Source organism: Scyliorhinus canicula, chromosome 3, assembly GCF_902713615.1.
Source record: "Scyliorhinus canicula chromosome 3, sScyCan1.1, whole genome shotgun sequence".
NCBI lineage: Eukaryota > Metazoa > Chordata > Chondrichthyes > Carcharhiniformes > Scyliorhinidae > Scyliorhinus > Scyliorhinus canicula.
In genome coordinates, this window is record NC_052148.1 from 149,592,498 (window position 1) to 149,610,925 (window position 18,428).

An 18,428-nucleotide genomic window follows, 5' to 3' on the forward strand; every position below is an offset into this window, starting at 1 on the left:
TCGTGCCCGGGCCCTGTCCGCGATGTGAAACGCCACGGCATTCACGACGGCGCAGGCACTTAGTCCCGGGAGCGGAGAATTCTGGCTATGGTACGCACTGCCTGGGGAGGTGGTGGGAGCAGGTATGATAGTGGCATTTAAGGGACATCTAGACAAATATATGAATAGAGTAGGAATGGAAGGATATGGGCTTTGTAAGTGCAGATGGTTTTAGTTTTGGCAAGTACCATGGTCGGCGCAGGCTTGGAGGGCCGAAGGGCCTGTTCCTGTGCTTATTGGTCTTTGTTCTTTGTTCTCGTACTGAAGGCTGCAAGTTTTCTGTGACATTGTCATGGTGACAAACAAATTACAGTCAGTTGCCGGAGCATTCAAGTTTAGTTGCCTAACTTAGGCTAGCCTACTTAAATTGTAACTTGTGTTTCACAAAGGTTCAGTAGATGGTAAAAATTTGCAGAAGTTTGAGGGGAAATAAATCCTTGTCTCTTAATGAAGAACAAAATCTGAAAGTTGTGTGCTTTTACATCATGCTTTGGCCTATGTCTAATGTTTTCCTTTTGTTTTAGTATTTGATATGTAAAAGAAAACTGGAGAGCAAGAAAGAAGCTTTGTTGATTCTCTCCAAGGAGCTTGATACATGTCAACAAGAACGGGACCAGTACAAACTAATGGCTAATCAACTGCGGGAGCGCCATCAATCACTGAAGAAAAAGTACAGAGAACTAATAGTAAGTGACTGTTTTATCTATGAGCCCGTATCCCAGTTGCATTGACACAAAATTATGTCATTAAAAAACAATGTTTGGAAAACACCGTTTGTAATTTTGTGTTAGGGTAAATTTAAACAACTTTAGCATCACTGGACTTAATTTCCAAGTCATTGATGTGTTGTTGACAAGGGTTTAGACTAGAAATGTTACATCCAAGAGCAATGGACGTAAAATCCATTGTAGCTGGAGGTTGCACACTCAACTAATTATGAAGGGATTGATAATAGAGATAGGCCAAACTAGCACAGAGTTGCTCATCAGCTGTGGGGATCTATTTGGTCTTTTACCTTTCTGCTCACCGTATGCAAAGCTTAACAAAAACACATTTGCATTCATGTTGCTGCTGTCTGCATTTTCTTATCCTTTTAAAGATAAATTTCGAGTACCCAATTATTTTTTTTCAATTAAGGGGCAATTGTAGCATGGCCAATCCACCTATCCTGCACATCTTTGGGTTCTGGGGGTGAGACCCACTCAGACACGGGGAGAATATGCAAACTCCACACAGTGACTCAGGGCCAGGATCAAACCGGGATCCTCAGGGCAGTAAGGAGCAATGCTAACCACTACGCCACTGTGCTGTCCTTTTTCTTGTATGTTATTGTCTGAAATCACTCCTCTTTTATACCAATTTTAATTATTCTCGTAAGACATTTGTACGGTTCAGAGTCTGTTTTTTGTTTGGCTCTATCTTTAAAAATATTTTTGAACTTTTATTAGATTTTTAACTGAAGTCTGTGGTTGTGGTTCAATTGTGTTTATTTCTCCCAGAGGGAGATAGCTGCTTTCGATGTTTTGTTCTAAATAGAAAGCACAATCTAAAAAGTTAGTTATACTTCTGTTCTTTTCTACTTCCCACTTAATCTTCCCGAGTGCTCTTTTCATAACTGGAAACCTATGTTATTACTTTTGGCCTTGACTTTAATTACAGTGTCAAATCTTATTGTATCAAATAATCAATGGAACCAAGTGTTCACCCAGTTCTAGTTTACTGATCAGTTGTGATAGGCTGCTGAATATTAAATGCAATGTAGCATCTGCTCTTGTATTTTGCTGGCTTGTGGTAAGAGACAGATTGTTGCCATAAAATTGTTGGTACTTTTACCTTCTCTCCTTGTTGTCCCTAGTTCTTTTCCACTTCTGTTCGACTTGAACTGGCAATTGACAGGAGTTCCTAATTAGAATTTGTCACGTGCAGCGATATTAATTTCTACCTCCATTGCTGCATTTGCCCTTCCCCAGTTCTAGTTCTTCTTCGATACATATTACATATCCCTTATTGATAACGTGACTTCTCTTCTCAGTTATCAAGCACTGCTTTCTGTTCTTGTTTATCTTCCGCAAAGTGGTGTTTCTGTGATTCAGTGAAACCTATAAGTTAAACTCATCAATGTCACTGTGACCTGGCTGCATAAATCTACTGTCAAACAAGTTGAAAGCTGGAATATATTTCAAAGGTTAATTCTTTATTTTCCCAACTATTTCCATAAACCCTCAAAAAAAAGTTGGAGAGGAGAAATCACTCGTATATGGTTGCCTGTTTTAAAATTAGAATGGGACTCAGTTTATGGTGTGAGAATGATTCATCTGCAAGTAATTTGGGGTTCAAATGGTGTGGTGAGAATAGAAATGTTTTCTTCAGCAGAATTAGAAGATCTTGATTCTGGGTTATTGATGCATTCCATATAATGTGTGCAAAGGAATCATAAGAACTTCGATCATGCTGCACACTGCCATGCAAACATCAGCCCTGCTCATGTCATGGAGAGCTGCTTGTTCTCTTCAAGCTGAGTATACACTATATCGGGGGATTTTCCGTGCGTCCCTGCTCCGCTTTTCACGGTGGGGAGGGCGGACAGTCGGTGGCTCGCAGAGGGATCTTCTGGTCCCGCTACGGTGAGTGGGATTTCCAATTGAATCCATATCCTGCCACTGGGAAACCTGCGGCAGGGGTTCGCCGTTGCCAGGAGCGGAAGATCCCGCTGACGAGAACAGTCGGAAATTCCACCCCCCCCCGCAATACATCTACAAAATTGAACACAATGTAGGTAAGCTACACGATTTATAATCTGACAATTAATACAGTTGGAATGTATTTGATATTAGAAAAAAAATTGCTTAAATTGGAAGTAAACTAGCTGTTCTGTATTTTACTGTTTCACGTTTGCAACAATCTTTAATTTCTCATTGTGATGAGGAAGAATATCTTCTGCGTTGCTTTATTTTATGACCGATTGTTTCCATTGATGTTACGCATGGAGAAAAAATATCTCTTTCTAGAGTTGTCTCCCTCATTCTTTCCTGTTTTCTAGTTATTTCTGTATCACCTTCTGCCTTCCATAATTTTGCCCCAGATTGAGTGACACAATCCGGGCCAATTACTTACTGCCCTATTAATCTACTCTCCACCTTGAGCAAAGAGATGGAATATCTTGTCGACAGCACTGCAACTGGCACTTACTCAGCAATAATCTGCTCACTGATGCTCAGTTTAGGTTCCACCAGGCCTACTCAGCTCCAGACCTCATTGCAACCTCAGTGCAAACATGGATAAAAGAACTGAACTCAAGAGGTGAGGTGAGATTTACTGCCCTTGGCAGCCTTTGACTGAGTGTAGATTCAAGGAACCATAGCAAAATTGAAGTCAATGGGAATTGGTAGGGATATCCTCTCCAATGGTCTGCAGTCATAATTTGTGCAAAGGAAGATGGTTCTGGCTTTTAGAGACCAAACTTCTCAGCACAAGACATTGCTGCAGGAGTTCCACAAGGCAGTGTCCAGGGCCGAACCATCTTCAGTTGACTCACCACTGGCCTTCCGTCCATTATTAGTTCAGAAGTGGGTTGACTGAGGATTGCTCAGTGTTCTGTACAATTCGCAACTCCTTAGATACTGAAGGAGTTTGTGTTCACATGCAACTAGATGTGGACAACATTCAGGCTTTGGCTGATAAGTGATGAGTAAAATTCACGCCACACAAGTGCCAGGCAATTACCATCCCCAACAAGAGAGAATCCAACCATTTCTCATTAATATTCAACAGCATTACCATCATTTGTCCCACGTCATCAGCATCCTGGGTGTTATGACTGAAGTGGACTAGCCAAATAAATGATGTGATTACAATAGCAGATCGGAGGCTGAAAATTCTGCGCCCATCATTCATCTCCAGACTCCACAAATCCTGTTCAACATCTACAAGGCTCAAATCAAGAGTGCAATGGAGTACTGCCCACTTGCCTGGATGAGTCCAGCTCCAATAACATTCAAGAACCTCAACACCAGGACAAAGCAGGCCACTTAGCTGGCACTCTATCCACCACTTTAAACATTCATTCCCTCCAATTGCTGACGCACAATGGTAGGAGTGTGCATCCACTGCAGCAACTTGCCAAGGCTCCTTCAACGGCACCTTCTAAACCTGTCATTGAGATGATTAAACGCAGCATATTCATGGGACCACCACTACCTGCAAGTTCCCTTCCAAGCCACACACTGACTTGGAATGGTATTGCCGTTCCTTCATTCTCATTGGGTCAAAATCTTGGATCTCCTCTCCTGACAGTACTGTAGGTGTACCTACATCACGTGGACTGCAGTGATTCAAAAGACAGCTCATATTAGTTTCTCAGGGGCGTTTAGGGTTGAGCAACAAATGTTGGTCTAGCCAGTGATACCCACATCCCATGAACGAATAATAAAAATAACAAATAGTTAGACAAGATACATACCCAGAAACAAATTAGGAGTAGGCCAATTGGTCCCTTGGCCATTAAGATTAGATCTCTATGAAAGGAGCAAAATTGTTGGAGGAATTTCAAAGAAGCGTTAGGTGTTTTATTTTCGAGAACAGTTAATTTCCCGATGTGTTGATTTTGTTATAAATGTTATTTTGGGGAGTGTCTGTTGGAGTGATGGGGACTTTTGACCTCAAAATTATTATGGAGTGAATTCAGGGATTTGAAGGACTTTCTGGTGGTTATCTAATTGGAACTGGAATAAAGAAGAGGAAGTAAAATCTTTGGAAATAGTGAAAGATGGTTTCTTCCAATAGTGATTTTGGATTGACAAAAGCAGCTGGGTTAATCCAAGTCTTATGAGCACACTGAACATTTTGGCACACCCTACAGATGATTCCCAGATAAATAGGACACTGTGGGCGCGATTCAACTAAATGGGAACAAAGTCCCATGCGAGTGCGTTTAGCCGCGTGTTTCCTGGTGCTTGCAGTGGCAAGAAACATTTGGCTATAAAGCGTTACTCGGGTTAAATAAAGGGCCACAGTGGGGATCGTGTGGCTAAGGCTGCACATTGCCCCATATTCTACATCAAGGAGTTCCGCTCACCGGAATTCATCAGTATAGCGAGAAATTGGGACGCCATTCTCTGTGACCCCCGACACACCCCTCCCAAGTCCCAACGCTCTACAGGAGGCTCTACGGCACTGTAGCACCTTGACAGTGCCAGGCTAGCACCCAGGTGGCATCAGCAGTGCTAGGGTACCACCCTGTCCAAAGGGAATGCAACTGGGGGCCTACGATCACCTCGGGGACCCACATGAGTGCTGTTCGGTTTGGTTCCCGTTTGTGAAGACCGGTACTGAATAGCGCTCACCAAAGATCTCTGATCTCAACATCTTGGGTACCTCGAGAAACTGCATATAAAGGTGAGACTAGCTGTCTTGCTCTAATATGCAGATTTGTTCAAAACTGATCATGCCCACAATGGACGGGATTTACATCGCAATGTCTCGCGAGATCGCGTTAGATCTTGCGAGGCGTTGCAAGCCGGGTAGATCGTAACGCCTCACAAGCTGCTTTTCGGGCGCAGCCTGGCTGTTGGATCGTGCCTGATGAATTTGTTCCCTAATTATGAATTCAAATTCAGGGGCTGGTTTAGCACAGGGCTAATAGCTGTCTTTTAAAGCAGACCAAGGCAGGCCAGCAGTGCGGGTTCAATTCCCGTACCAGCCTCCCCGAACAGGCGCCGGACTGTGGCTTTTCACAGTAACTTTGTTTGAAGCCTACTTGTGACAATAAGCGATTTTCATTTAATTTAATTTCAAGTGTCCTTGGATCACTCTTGCCAATTAATGCGTGTTTCAGAACCTGCAAATTGATTTTGTTTGTTTTATTGTTTTTGCCAATTAATGTCCCAGTTAGTTTAAAATATAAAATTGAAGAGGTTTTACAATTCCTGTTAATTAAAAAGCTGCAATCCAATAAAGTTTTTAATTAATATTGTGTAATTGGTATCGCAACTTTGCAATGAAAGTTTCATATATGTGAGAGATGAAAAGACACTATAGATACAATGATTCTTCCAACTCTATGTCCATGTTGACTGCTGCTGCTTTGAGTGTTGCTTGAATTTAAATCGCCGCCTATTGTTGTCTGCAAGAAAGGCAAAAGCTTTCGGGCAATTATTGGAAACATTTCCAACCTTTCTGAATATGGAAGCAGAATAAAATGTGAGCCTCAGGCTTTGTGACCACAACTGCCATCAGTGAAGGTGCTCCTTGTCCCTTTACATCTATCATCTGTGTCCTCAGTGCACTCCTTCCCTCCACATTTACTGCTGACCATCAATGCTGAGCCTCTTGGTATTTGCCAATAGTATTTTTAAAAACATATTTTTAGTCAAGGCATTTTCACATATACATTCAGAATCAGAAGAACAACTAAACCATTCAATAAACAACCAACACCCACTCCCCCCCCGCTCCCCTGATAGCAACCCCTCCTCACATCCTGCCTATTCTATTTTAACACCCTTACCCCCATCCCATTGACCTTTCAAACCTCATTAAAGGATCAATAAATGGCTTCCAACTCGGGCTGAACCCATTCACCGACCCCCTTAAGGTGAATTTAACCTTCTCCAACCTCAGAAACTCTGGCAGGTCGCCCACCCACACCCCCGCTTTCGCCGGCTCCCGCCATCCGAACAAGATCCATCTCCAGGTTTTCAGGGAGGCACATGCCCAAACATCGGTCTCTCTGGACCCCCTGTTCTTCCGATACTACAAAATTGCCACCTGCCAGAACCTCGGACATCACATCCAAGAACCCCTGCCAGAAACCTCTCAGCCTTGGACACGCCAGATCATGTGATTTGTGCGCCCACCTCCCAACTTTCCACCCACACATATCCTCAACCCCCTCAAAGAACCTACTTATCCTCGTCACCATCATAAGAGCTCTATGCATCACTTTGAACTGGATTGGGCTTAGCCTTGCACACAGCAAGGACGCATTCATCCTCCGCAAGGCCTCTGTCCACGACTCAGCCCCCACCTCCCCTTCCAGCTCCTCCTCCCACTTGCGCTTAATGTCCCCCACTGGGGATCCCTCCCATTCCATCAACTCCTTATAGACATCTGACACCTTCAGCTCCCCTATTTCGTTCCTTGACAGCACCTTGTTCTGCAACCCCGGGGGCAGCAGCCCAGGAAAGGGCAGCACCTCTCTCCTTACAAAGTATTGAACCTGCAAGTACTTAAAGCCCTTGGTAACTCATACACTTCCTCCAGGTCTTCCAATTCCGCAGATTTGCCCCCATAAACAGATCGCCAAAGCGCTCAATCTCTGCCTGCCGCCACCCCCAAAACCTTGTGTCCAGCCCCGTCGGTGCAAACCTATGGTTATCGCAGACTGGTGCCCACACTGAGGCACCCTCGAGCCCCAAATGCTGCCTCCACTGCCCTCACATCCTTCTGGCCAACACCACGACTGGGCTCACGAGTTCCTGGCCGGCGAGAACGGTAGAGGCCCTTTGACATGTACCCCTGTACGATGCCGCCTCCATCCATCCCCATGCTGATCCCTCCCCCACGACCCACTTCCTAACCATAGTGATATTCGCCACCCAGTATTAATTCATCATATTCGGCAGCGGCAGCCCGTCCCCCCTCGCCCACCCCCTCCACGAAAGCCCTCCTAACCCACGGGGTCTTCCCCACCCATTCAAATCCAGAGATCAGCGCACTGACCTTCGTAAAAAACAACTTGGGGGCGATAATTGTGAGGTACTGAAACACAAACAGAAACCTGGGCAGCACCGTCATTTTTACTGTCTGCATCCGCCCTGCCAGTGACAGCAGCTGCATATCCCACCTCTTAAAGTCCGCCCTCATCTGCTCCACCAACTGAGCCAGGTTCAGCCTGTGCAACTGCGCCCAGCTCCACGTCACCTGGATACCCAAATATCTCAAACTTGTCCCCACCATCCTAAATGGCAACTCCCCTAGCCTCTTTTCCTGCCCACTAGTCTCAATCGGGAACACCTCGCTTTTCCTGATATTCAACTTGTATCCCGAGAACTTGGCATCTATGTTTAATAATGATATCGGGCGGTATGACCCGCACTGATCCGGATCATTATCCTTCTTCAATATCAGGGAGATGGAAGCCTGCGACAATGTAGGGGGGATTTTCCCCCCCTCCCTCGCTTCATTAAACGCCCTCAGCAGCAGTGGCCCCAGTCCGCCCCAAATGTTTTAGCGAACTGTACCAGGTACCCGTCTGGTCCTGGGGCCTACCCTGCCTGCAAGTACACATACTCTCCATCACCTCCCTCAACCCAATTGGGCTCCCGGACCTTGAACCAGCCCCTCCTCTACTTTGGGAAACTCCAGGAATCCCCGCATTCCCTCCTTCCCGGTTGGGGGCTCTGACTTGTATAGCCTTCTATAAAACACTTCAACCACCCCACTCACCCCATCTGTGTCCATCACCGCCTTGCCCTTATTATCTCTAACTGCCAATCTCCCTCGTTACCTCTTGCTTTCTCAACTGATGGGCCAACATCCTACTCGCCTTCTCCCCATACTCGTACACTGGCCCTCTGTAACTGCCCCATCGCCTTCCCCGAAGAAACAAGCCCAAACTCCATCTAGAGCCTCTGCCTCTCCTTCAACAGCCCTGCCTTCCGCACCTCCAAGCATCTCCTGTCCACCCTCAAAATCCCATCCACCAGCCTTGCCCTCTCCTCCCGCTCCGTTTTTGTCATTTGCGCTTGAATGGATAGAAACTACCCCCTGACCAACTCCTTGAGTGCCTCCCACAGCATGACCTCCCTGGTATCATTTAGCACCACGTATCCCCAAATTGCAGCCCGCACCCACTCGCACACCTTCTCATCCGTAAACAACCCCACATTCAGACTCCATTGTGGGCTCTGCCCGCCCCCAGGGCCACGCGCAGATCCACCCAATGTGGCGCGTGGTCAGCCTCGACACCTTGGGACTAGACCCGTCCAACCACCGGCATCCCCTTCAACTTTCCACTGACCATCACATATCTCTCCCCCCCCACCCCCCCCAGATCAGCCACACTACTCCCCACCTCCAACGCAACCCGCTTATTAACCAACATCTCCAACCCCCTCACCTTCATATCCACTCCTGAATGAAACACCTGCCGCACCCATCCCTTTCACAGCCTCACCTGGTCCCTTATCTTCAGGTGTGTCTCCTGCAAAACGGCCACGTCCACTCCCCAGATCAGGGCCTCACGGTAGCATGGTGGTTAGCATCAATGCTTCACAGCTCCAGGGTCCCAGGTTCGATTCCCGGCTGGGTCACTGTCTGTGTGGAGTCTGCACGTCCTCCCCGTGTGCGCGTGGGTTTCCTCCGGGTGCTCCGGTTTCCTCCCACAGTCCAAAGATGTGCGGGTTAGGTGGATTGGCCATGCTAAATTGCCCATAGTGTAAGGTTAATGGGGGGGATTGTTGGGTTACGGGTATATGGGTTACGTGGGTTTAAGTGGGGTGATCATTGTTCGGCACAACATCGAGGGCCGAAGGGCCTGTTCTGTGCTGTACTGTTCTATGTTCTATGTCTATGATCCGTGAACACATGCGACCATTTAACCGGCCCACTCAAACCCCTCACGTTCCACGTGACTAGCCTGGTCGGGAGGCTCCCCACCCCCTTCCCCTGCCCATTAGCCATTCCCCTTTTTGACCCGGCCCATGTCACGTGCCCCTTCGCGTCCGCCCTCGGATCTCTTCCAAATTCGCCATTGATTTCTTCCAAACTGCGCCATACCAGCCACACACATGTCAACAACCCCCTCCCCACCGCCCCTCCTCAAACAAAAAAACAACTCCCTCCCCTTCCCCCATGCCTTCCTCCTGGCAACCCCCCACTTCACTCCTGTTAACTTGCCCACCCAGCTAGCATGGTGACCCCCGCACAAAACCTCCAACAATCCTTCCTCCCTCCCTCCCTCCCCTCCACCAATGAACCCAACCATCTATCGCTCAAGAGTCACTAAAGGCACACTCACCATCGCTGCTCCCCAATCAAAACCTGCCCCCAAAAACCCACCACCTAACACTTTAAAGAGCACACAAAGTTCCTCCAAAGTTAAATGTCCTCACACTCCTTCCAGTTCATTGTCCCTCATAAATTCCATCACCTCCTCTGGCTTCTGGAAAGTCACCCACAGGCGGGCCGGGTACAGTACCCAAACCTTCACCTCCTTTTTAAAGATGGCAGCTGTAATCCGGTTATTATGGCCCTCCTCTTCGCCAGCTCTGCACCGAGGTCCTGGTACACCCGCAGCTTGTTCCCTTCCCAGGTACAATTCCTGGTCTGCCTCGCCCATCGAAGGATATTCTCCTTGTCCAGAAAGCGGTGCAACCGCACCAGCATCGCCCTCCGTAACTTGCCTGCCTGCGGCCTCTGCCTCAGCATCCTGCACACCCGGTCCATCTCTAGGGGCCAATCAAAGGTCCCCAACCAACCTCTCTAACATCATTGCTACATTGCTACATACATTGTGGCCTCTGCACGTTCAATGCCTTTAGGCATCCCAACAATCCTGAGGTGTTTTCTTCTGGAGCGATTCTCCAACTCTTCTATCTTCTCCCCAAGCTTTTTCTGGCTCTCCCGCATCATTCTAATCTCAGCCACCAACGAGGCCAACTGTTCCTCGTGCTCCCCACTGCCTCCTCCACTTTCTGGATTGCCTGGCCCTGGGCCTCCAGCCTTTGTTCCACTTGCTCGATCTCAGCAGTTCCACCACCTTGGCTAGGTCTTCCAGGGTTTCTTTCCTCCGCTCCTGGCACTTGTCATTCAGGAACTTCACCACCTGTTCTGTTGAGCAGGCTGGCTGTATAGCCCCCTTGCCCTGTGGCGCACCATGAAAACTCAACAGCTCCAACTGTACTTTCTTTCACGTGACGCTCCTCATCCGCTGATCCATGCACCAGCCACACCAGAGGAGTAGCACCAAGCACTCCTGTACCTTTTGCCCTCAAATACTTTGCCCTTTGGGAGGGGAAAAGACCAAAAAGATCTGCCTTGAGCAGGGCCACCAAATGTGCGACCACTCACTCCGTGGCGGCCACTGGAATTCTGCCAATAGTATTTTTGTGAATGGTGTCAGATTTTCCTGGACAGCTGCTGCCAACTGTGGCTGTTTGACGCAACAGGAGATGACACTGGCTACGCTGTTATCAAGTATAACTGCCACCAGAACACATTGACTAACCACTGATAACATTTTCAATCATAGTGTCCAGAAATGGTGCTTTCTTTCCTGAGATTATCAGCCACCTTCTGACCTTGTCCAGAAACATTATGATTTTGCCTGAGGTTATTGTCAACCTCCTTCAGGTAATACTTGAACTTAGTGAATTAAATGAAATACTGAATGACTAGGCATGCCGTCCAGTGGTATTTCTAATCGCAATTATTTCAGAATATAGTCTAAAGTTCAATTAGGGAAATCATACCCGGGATATGGGCGTCACTAGTCAGGACGCAATTCCTGGTTTCTCTTGAAAAGGTGCTGGTAAGATTTCTTCTTGAGTCTGTGCAGTGAACGTTCTCCCTCAGCGGTTCCACTTTCGAAGTTCCTGAAATTTGAGCAGTTACTATGGAGGAGCAGTGACCACCACACAGTACCTTCAACCGACGTTATACACCAGATACATCGATGACATTTTTTCCTTTGGACCCATGGCAAAGAATCACTGAAATGACTACACGATGACATCAATAAGTTCCATCCCACCATCAGATTCGCCATGGACTACTCTCCAAAATCAGTTGCATTCTTGGACACACTCATCTCCATCAAGGACGGTCACCTCAGCACTTCGCTTTACCGCAAGCCCACGGATAACCTCACGATGCTCCACTTCTCCAGCTTCCATCCTAAACACATTAAAGAAGCCATCCCCTATGGACAAGCCCTCCGTATACACAGGATCTGCTCAGATGAGCAGGAGTGTAACAGCCGTCGATACAGCGTGCAGCGTACTCTCCACTTTGGAGTGGGCGGAGCATCGCGAAAGCGGCACCACCCCCGATTCGGTTGTGAACGACGATTCTCCAGCCAATCGCCAAACGCGATTTCGGCGTCAGCGACCGGCAAATCTCGCCCAAAGTATTTCATTCTCTATTCCTGATCATGCGTCAAAATACATTTTTAGGACCCTTCCTGAGAAAAATAAATTGTCTTGCTTTTTAGTTTTCTTTAGGATTACTTTTTGATTTCAGGGGTTACTTAATTGTTTCGGGGGCTGGTTTTTCTTTTTCACAAATTCTTTCATTATTAATGCAGTCCTGTCATGAGGTTCTGTATTTGTGTTGATTTTTTTTAGGATTTTCGTCTTTAGATAAATTGACACAAATGCCAAACCAACTCTAGATATAAAATAGTCACAGGCAAATGTGACCCAAAATTGCTACTTCAGCACGGAACAAAGAAAATCTTGAAATTAAATCAAACTTGCAGATGAGATTAAACGTGCCTATCACAACCTCAGGAAATCACCAAACGCTTTACAGACAATACAGTGTTTTGATCTGTAGTCACTGTTGTAACACAACAGCAAACCTACGCATGGCAAGTTCTCACAAGCAAAACTTTATATAATGACCACATATTCTTGGGCGGGATGCTCCGTCCCACTGCCGGGTCGGAGAATCCCTCGGGGGGCGGCGTGAATCTGGCGCGGTATTCAGGTGGGGGCAAGGATCACGGCGCGCCGGTCATGGGCCGTTGGCAGCAGCCCCCCACCCCCGGCAACCCGATGGGCCAAACGGCCGTTGGTTTCTGCCCAGTCCCGCCAGCGTGGGTTAGACATGGCCCCACACGGCGGGACCTGGCTGGTAGGCAAGCTGGTGCGGTCCTTGAAGGGGGCGCGGGGGTTATCCAGCCCTGGGGGGGAGGCCCCCATGGTGGCCTGGCCCGTGCTCGGGGCCCACCGATCTGCGGGCGGGCCTATGCCATGGCGGCACTCCTTTCTTCCGCGCCGGCCACTGTAGGGCTCCGCTATGACCGGCGCGGAGAAGACACCCCTCTGCGCATGCGCTAGAATACGCTGGCCGGTCTGCGTATGCGCAGACCCAGGCCGGCGGTTCTGCGCATGCGCTAACTCGCGCCGGCCCTTCAGCGCCGGTTGGCAAGGTGCCAACCCCTCCAGCGCCGGCCTACCCAACGGAAGTGTTGAGGATTCCGCAACTTCCGGTTGGTCCGACGCCGGAGTGGTTCACTGCCGCTTTTTACGATGGTGTCAGGCCATCACGGGGATTCAGTAGAATCCCGAATTCTGTTAAGGGATGTTGCTCCCCTGAATGGGATTGTGAGGAGAAGGGGAACAAATCTCATAATATCATAAGAAATAGGAGTAGAAGCAGTCAATTTGGCTCTTGAAGCTTGATTCACCAATCAAAAGGATCATGACTTTAACTCCACTCCCCTTCCTGTACCACGTGACCTCTGACGCCCTTGAAGTTAAACATCTGTCTAACTTAGCTTATAGAATCTTTAGTGCAGAAAGAGACCGTTTGGCCCATTGAGTCTGCACCAACCCGGGTCCCTGGCGCTGTGAGGCAGCAGTGCTAACCGCTGTACCATGTGGAAGAGAATTCCAAAGACTAAGAACCCTCTGAGAGAAGAAATTCCCCTTCATCGTCATCTTAAATGGGAGACCACTTATTCTTTTAAACTGAGTCCCCATGTTCTTGATTCCCCCACAAAGGGAAACATCCTCTCAGTATCCACCCTGTCGAGCCCTCTCACAATCTTATATTCTGATAACATCACCGCTCTTTCTTTAAAACTCCAATGAGCATTGGGCCAACCACTTATCCATATAAGGCAATCTATTCATCCAGGAATCAGCTTGGAAACCTCTGAGCTGCTTCCAATGCAGATATAGCCTTCCCTGAGGAGGCCACACTGCTTACAGTACCCTAAGTGTGGCCACACTAATATTAATGCACTGTACAGTTGTAGAAAGGCTTCCCTACTTCTGGACTCTTATGCCCCTAAAATAAAGGCTAACATTTCCTTCCTAATGACTTGCTGTATCTGTGTGCTAAAGGTTTGTGATTCATTTATAAGGACTCCCAAATCCTTCTGTACTGCAGCATTCTGTAGTCTGTCTCCATTTCAATAATATTCTGTTTTTTTATGTGGCACCCTATCGAATGGCTTTTGGAATTCCAAATATACCTCATCTACTGCTCGCCCCTTTATTCACCCTGTGTGTTATATCCTCAAAGAATTCTAATAAATTTGTTAAATGCCTTTTCCCCTTTACAAACCATGCAGACTCTTGTCTGCCGATTTTCCAAATGTCCTGCTACTACCTCCTTCATAATGGATTCTCGCATTTTCTCCCTGACAGATGCTAAGTTAACTTGTCTATAGTTTCTTGCTTTCTGTCTCTCTCCATTCTTGAATAGAGGTGTTATATTTCCAGTTTTCCAAATTTGGGGTAAACTTGGTGATGCTACTGACCTTTCACCTCAGGACGTATGTTTACATCTAGCCCTGGCTGATGGAAGAGATGTTCTTCTTTCCCTATGCTGGTTTGAAGGACACTGCATGGAACAATATTTGGACAGCCTTAAACCCAGTCCACATTTGATGCCCAATGGGCCTACAATTACACCCCAAATTGCCACCCTCAATCTGACAGGCCACACAAATGGCTGGAGTGGAAAGGTCACATTGTGCCGACAGAGAATCTTCATTTGGGACAGGGTGGATTGGGTTTAGTTGTTTGTTGAGCACCCAACCTTGCTGCCAGTCTGAAATGAAAAAGGTTCCATTCCCTCAAAGCTGACACTATTCACTCTCAGAGAAAACAATGGTGAAGTGTTCAATTTTTGTTGGAAATGTTTTATTCAGTTCAACATTGTGAAGTCAGCTATGCCATTTGGGAGGATTTTCTTAATCGAGATTGAGGGGTACGAATCGTGTTGACAGAGGAAGATTTTCTGAGGAACCTTTGATTGCTGGGTCATACTCCACTCGGCAGAAAACATAACCTGCCATGATTTGTACTCCATGTGTTTCAAGCCTGGGTTTCTGGCTGCTGTCTCTTCCTTCCTCTTGCTTTCCAGCAGCTGGTTGAAGTGATTGGTGACAGCGCAGCCAAGTCACCGGCATGGTGGCAATGCAATTCATAGAACCATAAAAATCATAAAATTTACAGTGCAGAAGGAGGCCATTCGGTCCATCGAGTCTGCACTGGTTCTTGGAAAGAGCACCCTACTTAAGCCCACGCCTCCACCCTATCCCCATAACCACGTCTCACCTTTTTGGACACTAAGGGCAATTTATCATGGCCAATCCATCTAACCTGAGCGTCTTTGGACTGTGGGAGGAAACCGGAGCACCCGGAGGAAACCCACGCAGACATGGGGAAAACGTGCAGACTCCGCACAGACAGTGAATCAAGCCGGGAATCGAACCTGGGACCCTGGAACTGTGAAGCAACAGTGCTGCCCACTGTGCTACCCTGCTGCCCAGAGTCCAGAGTCCCTTGACGTCCAATCACAGTTTCCCTCCATTGCAGTCCTGCTGCTCCTCCAAGTGTAGATTGTGGCTCTGGAGGAGCAGCAAGAGTGGGATGGAGGGAACCTGTCATTGCAGGAGCTAGACCAGCGAGCATGGGAGGGACAGAACCTATGATTGGAGGAGCAATTCTTCACATTCAGTCTCTCCCACACTCACTCTTGCTCCAATCAAAATATGCAGAGGTGACCATTTGGTATTTTGAATGCTTACTGGGTGGATTTCCCCAGGGTGCCTGCCCAACACTCCTCCTCCCTCTGGGTGCCCAAGGGCCCCTCCTTAACTCCTTTAGGGAGATCAAGGAGCCCTGTCTAGCTCTGGATCCCAGTGTTACAGGGTGCTGTGTGAAATTTCAAGGACGGATTGCTGAACAAACACATGCACATTCAGCATTCACTCCAGTGAGCTCAGCACTTGGTGGCAGTACTCGTTTACACCTGCACCGTCCTGTCTGCACCACTCGAAAGGCCGCATTTCTGCCCGCTCATCACCTGTATGCTGAGTCGTGCCTGCTCGCTGCCCACGTGCTGTCTCCTGCTCACCGCCTCTCCTAAGCCTCTACTGGAGCTCTCACTGCTTCTCTCTCAAACCATCCCTCTCCTGCACTTACAGCACTGGTTAGACACAGAGAAAACCGCCCTTTATATTGTCCCATTGCACATTCCCGAAAAGATACAATATGGATTACAGGATAAAGCGGCACATTGTCCATTTAAATTGGCAAAATACTTGCTCGCCTCCCATCAGCTCAGAAAATGCTGCTTTCTGCATTCTAGTACAACTTGAAACGATTATTTCAGGAACCGCCATAATCTCATGCAGTGATTTCTAACACAGTATCTGTTTAACTATTACCATTTATGTTTTAAAAATATGAATTTTTTAACAGAGACAACAGGATAGCATTGTTCGCAGCTCAAACTCTAATTCTTTTTTCCAATTGAGTTTGGTCTGTGCATTCAGCTGCCTCCCTGCCACTGCAGGTGTGGGTGTAGGGAGTACACCCTCTGCAGTGACGTCTCTCATCCAAAGCATTTTGAGACCTCCAGTGGTTGTGGAAAGCACTATAGTAATGCAAGTCTTTTATTTCTTTTTAATGCTAATACAAATTGCGGAGCACAAGACACCTTAAACTATGTCTACACTGTAGCTGAGGCTTTGCATCAGAAATGAATCAAAAACAACTTTTAGTCCTAAATTGATAAAAGCACTCAAGGAAAAATATGTGAAATTTTTCTACTGCGAGATCAATCTCCCTGCTGGACTGCTGGGACTGTGAAACTGGACATGTGCATTAAGACTGCCCAGTAGACATACATAATGTTAATCACCTACAGATTTAACCGGAGAGTAAACCAAACGGTGCATGCACCAAAATGTGAGTTACATCATTCTCGTGACCAAACTGAATGTTGTTGCCTACTAGTTTGAGGCTGTAGCTATTTGTGACAGTTTGACATATATAGGGCAGGATTTACCCACCACCCCGCTGCCTGTTTTTCGGCTGGCAGGCGTCCCTTCAACGGGACCTACCGGTCCCACCATTGTCAACAGGATTGACAGCACCCCTTGCCACCGGGATACTTATGCGCCAGCGTGGGACCCAAATTTCCCGCCAGTATGAGCAGCCGGTAAATCCCGCCCATAATCTCAGCCACTGCACCAGGTAAGTCAACCTTCACCCCACTCTCAATTCACTCTCACAAGGCCATCAGGCATTCACAGGGTTACAGATCCACAGGGATCTCACACACTACCAACACAAGGGATGTCATCGCTGATTCTCTCTCACAAATGTTTACATCTTCATCTCTTGTCACATCCTGCACAAGTCGCGTCTTCAACCCTTTCATAGATCCACTCAGGATCCACAGCAAGCAAGCAGGCTTATCATCTGCTTTGGCATCTGTCCAGCTCGCAGTCTGCCGATCTGTCTTGATGCAAGACAAGATCAGCCACAATAACAGGGAGAGATCCCAGATAGGAGGGGAGAATACCGGAGCTCAGGCCCCTCACCCACTTTGAAGAGCAGGCAGTAGAGCTGGGTGGCGAGGACAGGAACCGATCCTGCACTGAAGGCAAGGTTGGCGTCTCCCAAAAACTGAGTGTTCTTTAATATAGGTGACTATCCAGCCAAACAGTAACTATCTCTTCTCGCTGTTACTGGCACCAGAAAAAAAAGAGGAACACTGCCAGCCAGCCCAGCAGGCCCTGCCGCCAGACCACTTATGATGAGGAACTACTGGATGTCGAGCCATCACTGTGATCACCCGCATCCTCTATCAGTGCAGGGACACACACCTCGGTGGGACCTAGTTTTAGAGCAGACTCTGGGGGGGTCACCATTTGTTCAGCACAGCGAAGATTCTGCTCCACAAGACGCAAAGGCAATGACAGCTAAGGTCACCTACACTCTTGAGAACTGCTGGAGGCCAGACTCCTGCTGAGTCTAGGTCCGATGACGAGTCTCTGGAATTGGCTCTCAAAGAGATGTTGGTGCTCCATAGACTAGCAAGGGTGCAACAGGCAGGGTTATCCGAGTCCATTGCAAGATTAGAATGGAAGATGAAGGAGTCCATCCACATTCGGTCTGATGTTGTGGCACCAACATGCCAGTGCATCCAGGTCACCATTGGAACGATGGTGACCACCATGGAGATCCTGGTCCAGCATTTTAGCCGGATGTGCGCTTGGACTTTTATACCATTACCAGAGCCACTAGTGGGATCCAGAGCTGGACAGGGCTCCTTGATCTCCCTCAAGGAGTTAGGAAGGTTCCTTTGGGCACCCAGAGGGAGGAAGAGTGCTGGTCAGACACCCTGGGGAAATCCACCTA

At 47.7% G+C, this 18,428-nt stretch overlaps 1 protein-coding gene across 4 annotated transcripts in view; it reads left to right on the forward strand.

The window, feature by feature from the left end:
• Positions 1-18,428, forward strand: part of LOC119963019 (coiled-coil domain-containing protein 149-like) — a 164,414-nt gene that overhangs the window by 23,199 nt on the left and 122,787 nt on the right. For all 4 annotated transcript variants that reach the window (XM_038791475.1, XM_038791476.1, XM_038791477.1 and 1 more), the window contains exon 2: positions 564-725. In XM_038791475.1, the coding sequence (XP_038647403.1) occupies positions 564-725 (162 nt within the window). The remainder of the gene's footprint in view (positions 1-563; positions 726-18,428) is intronic.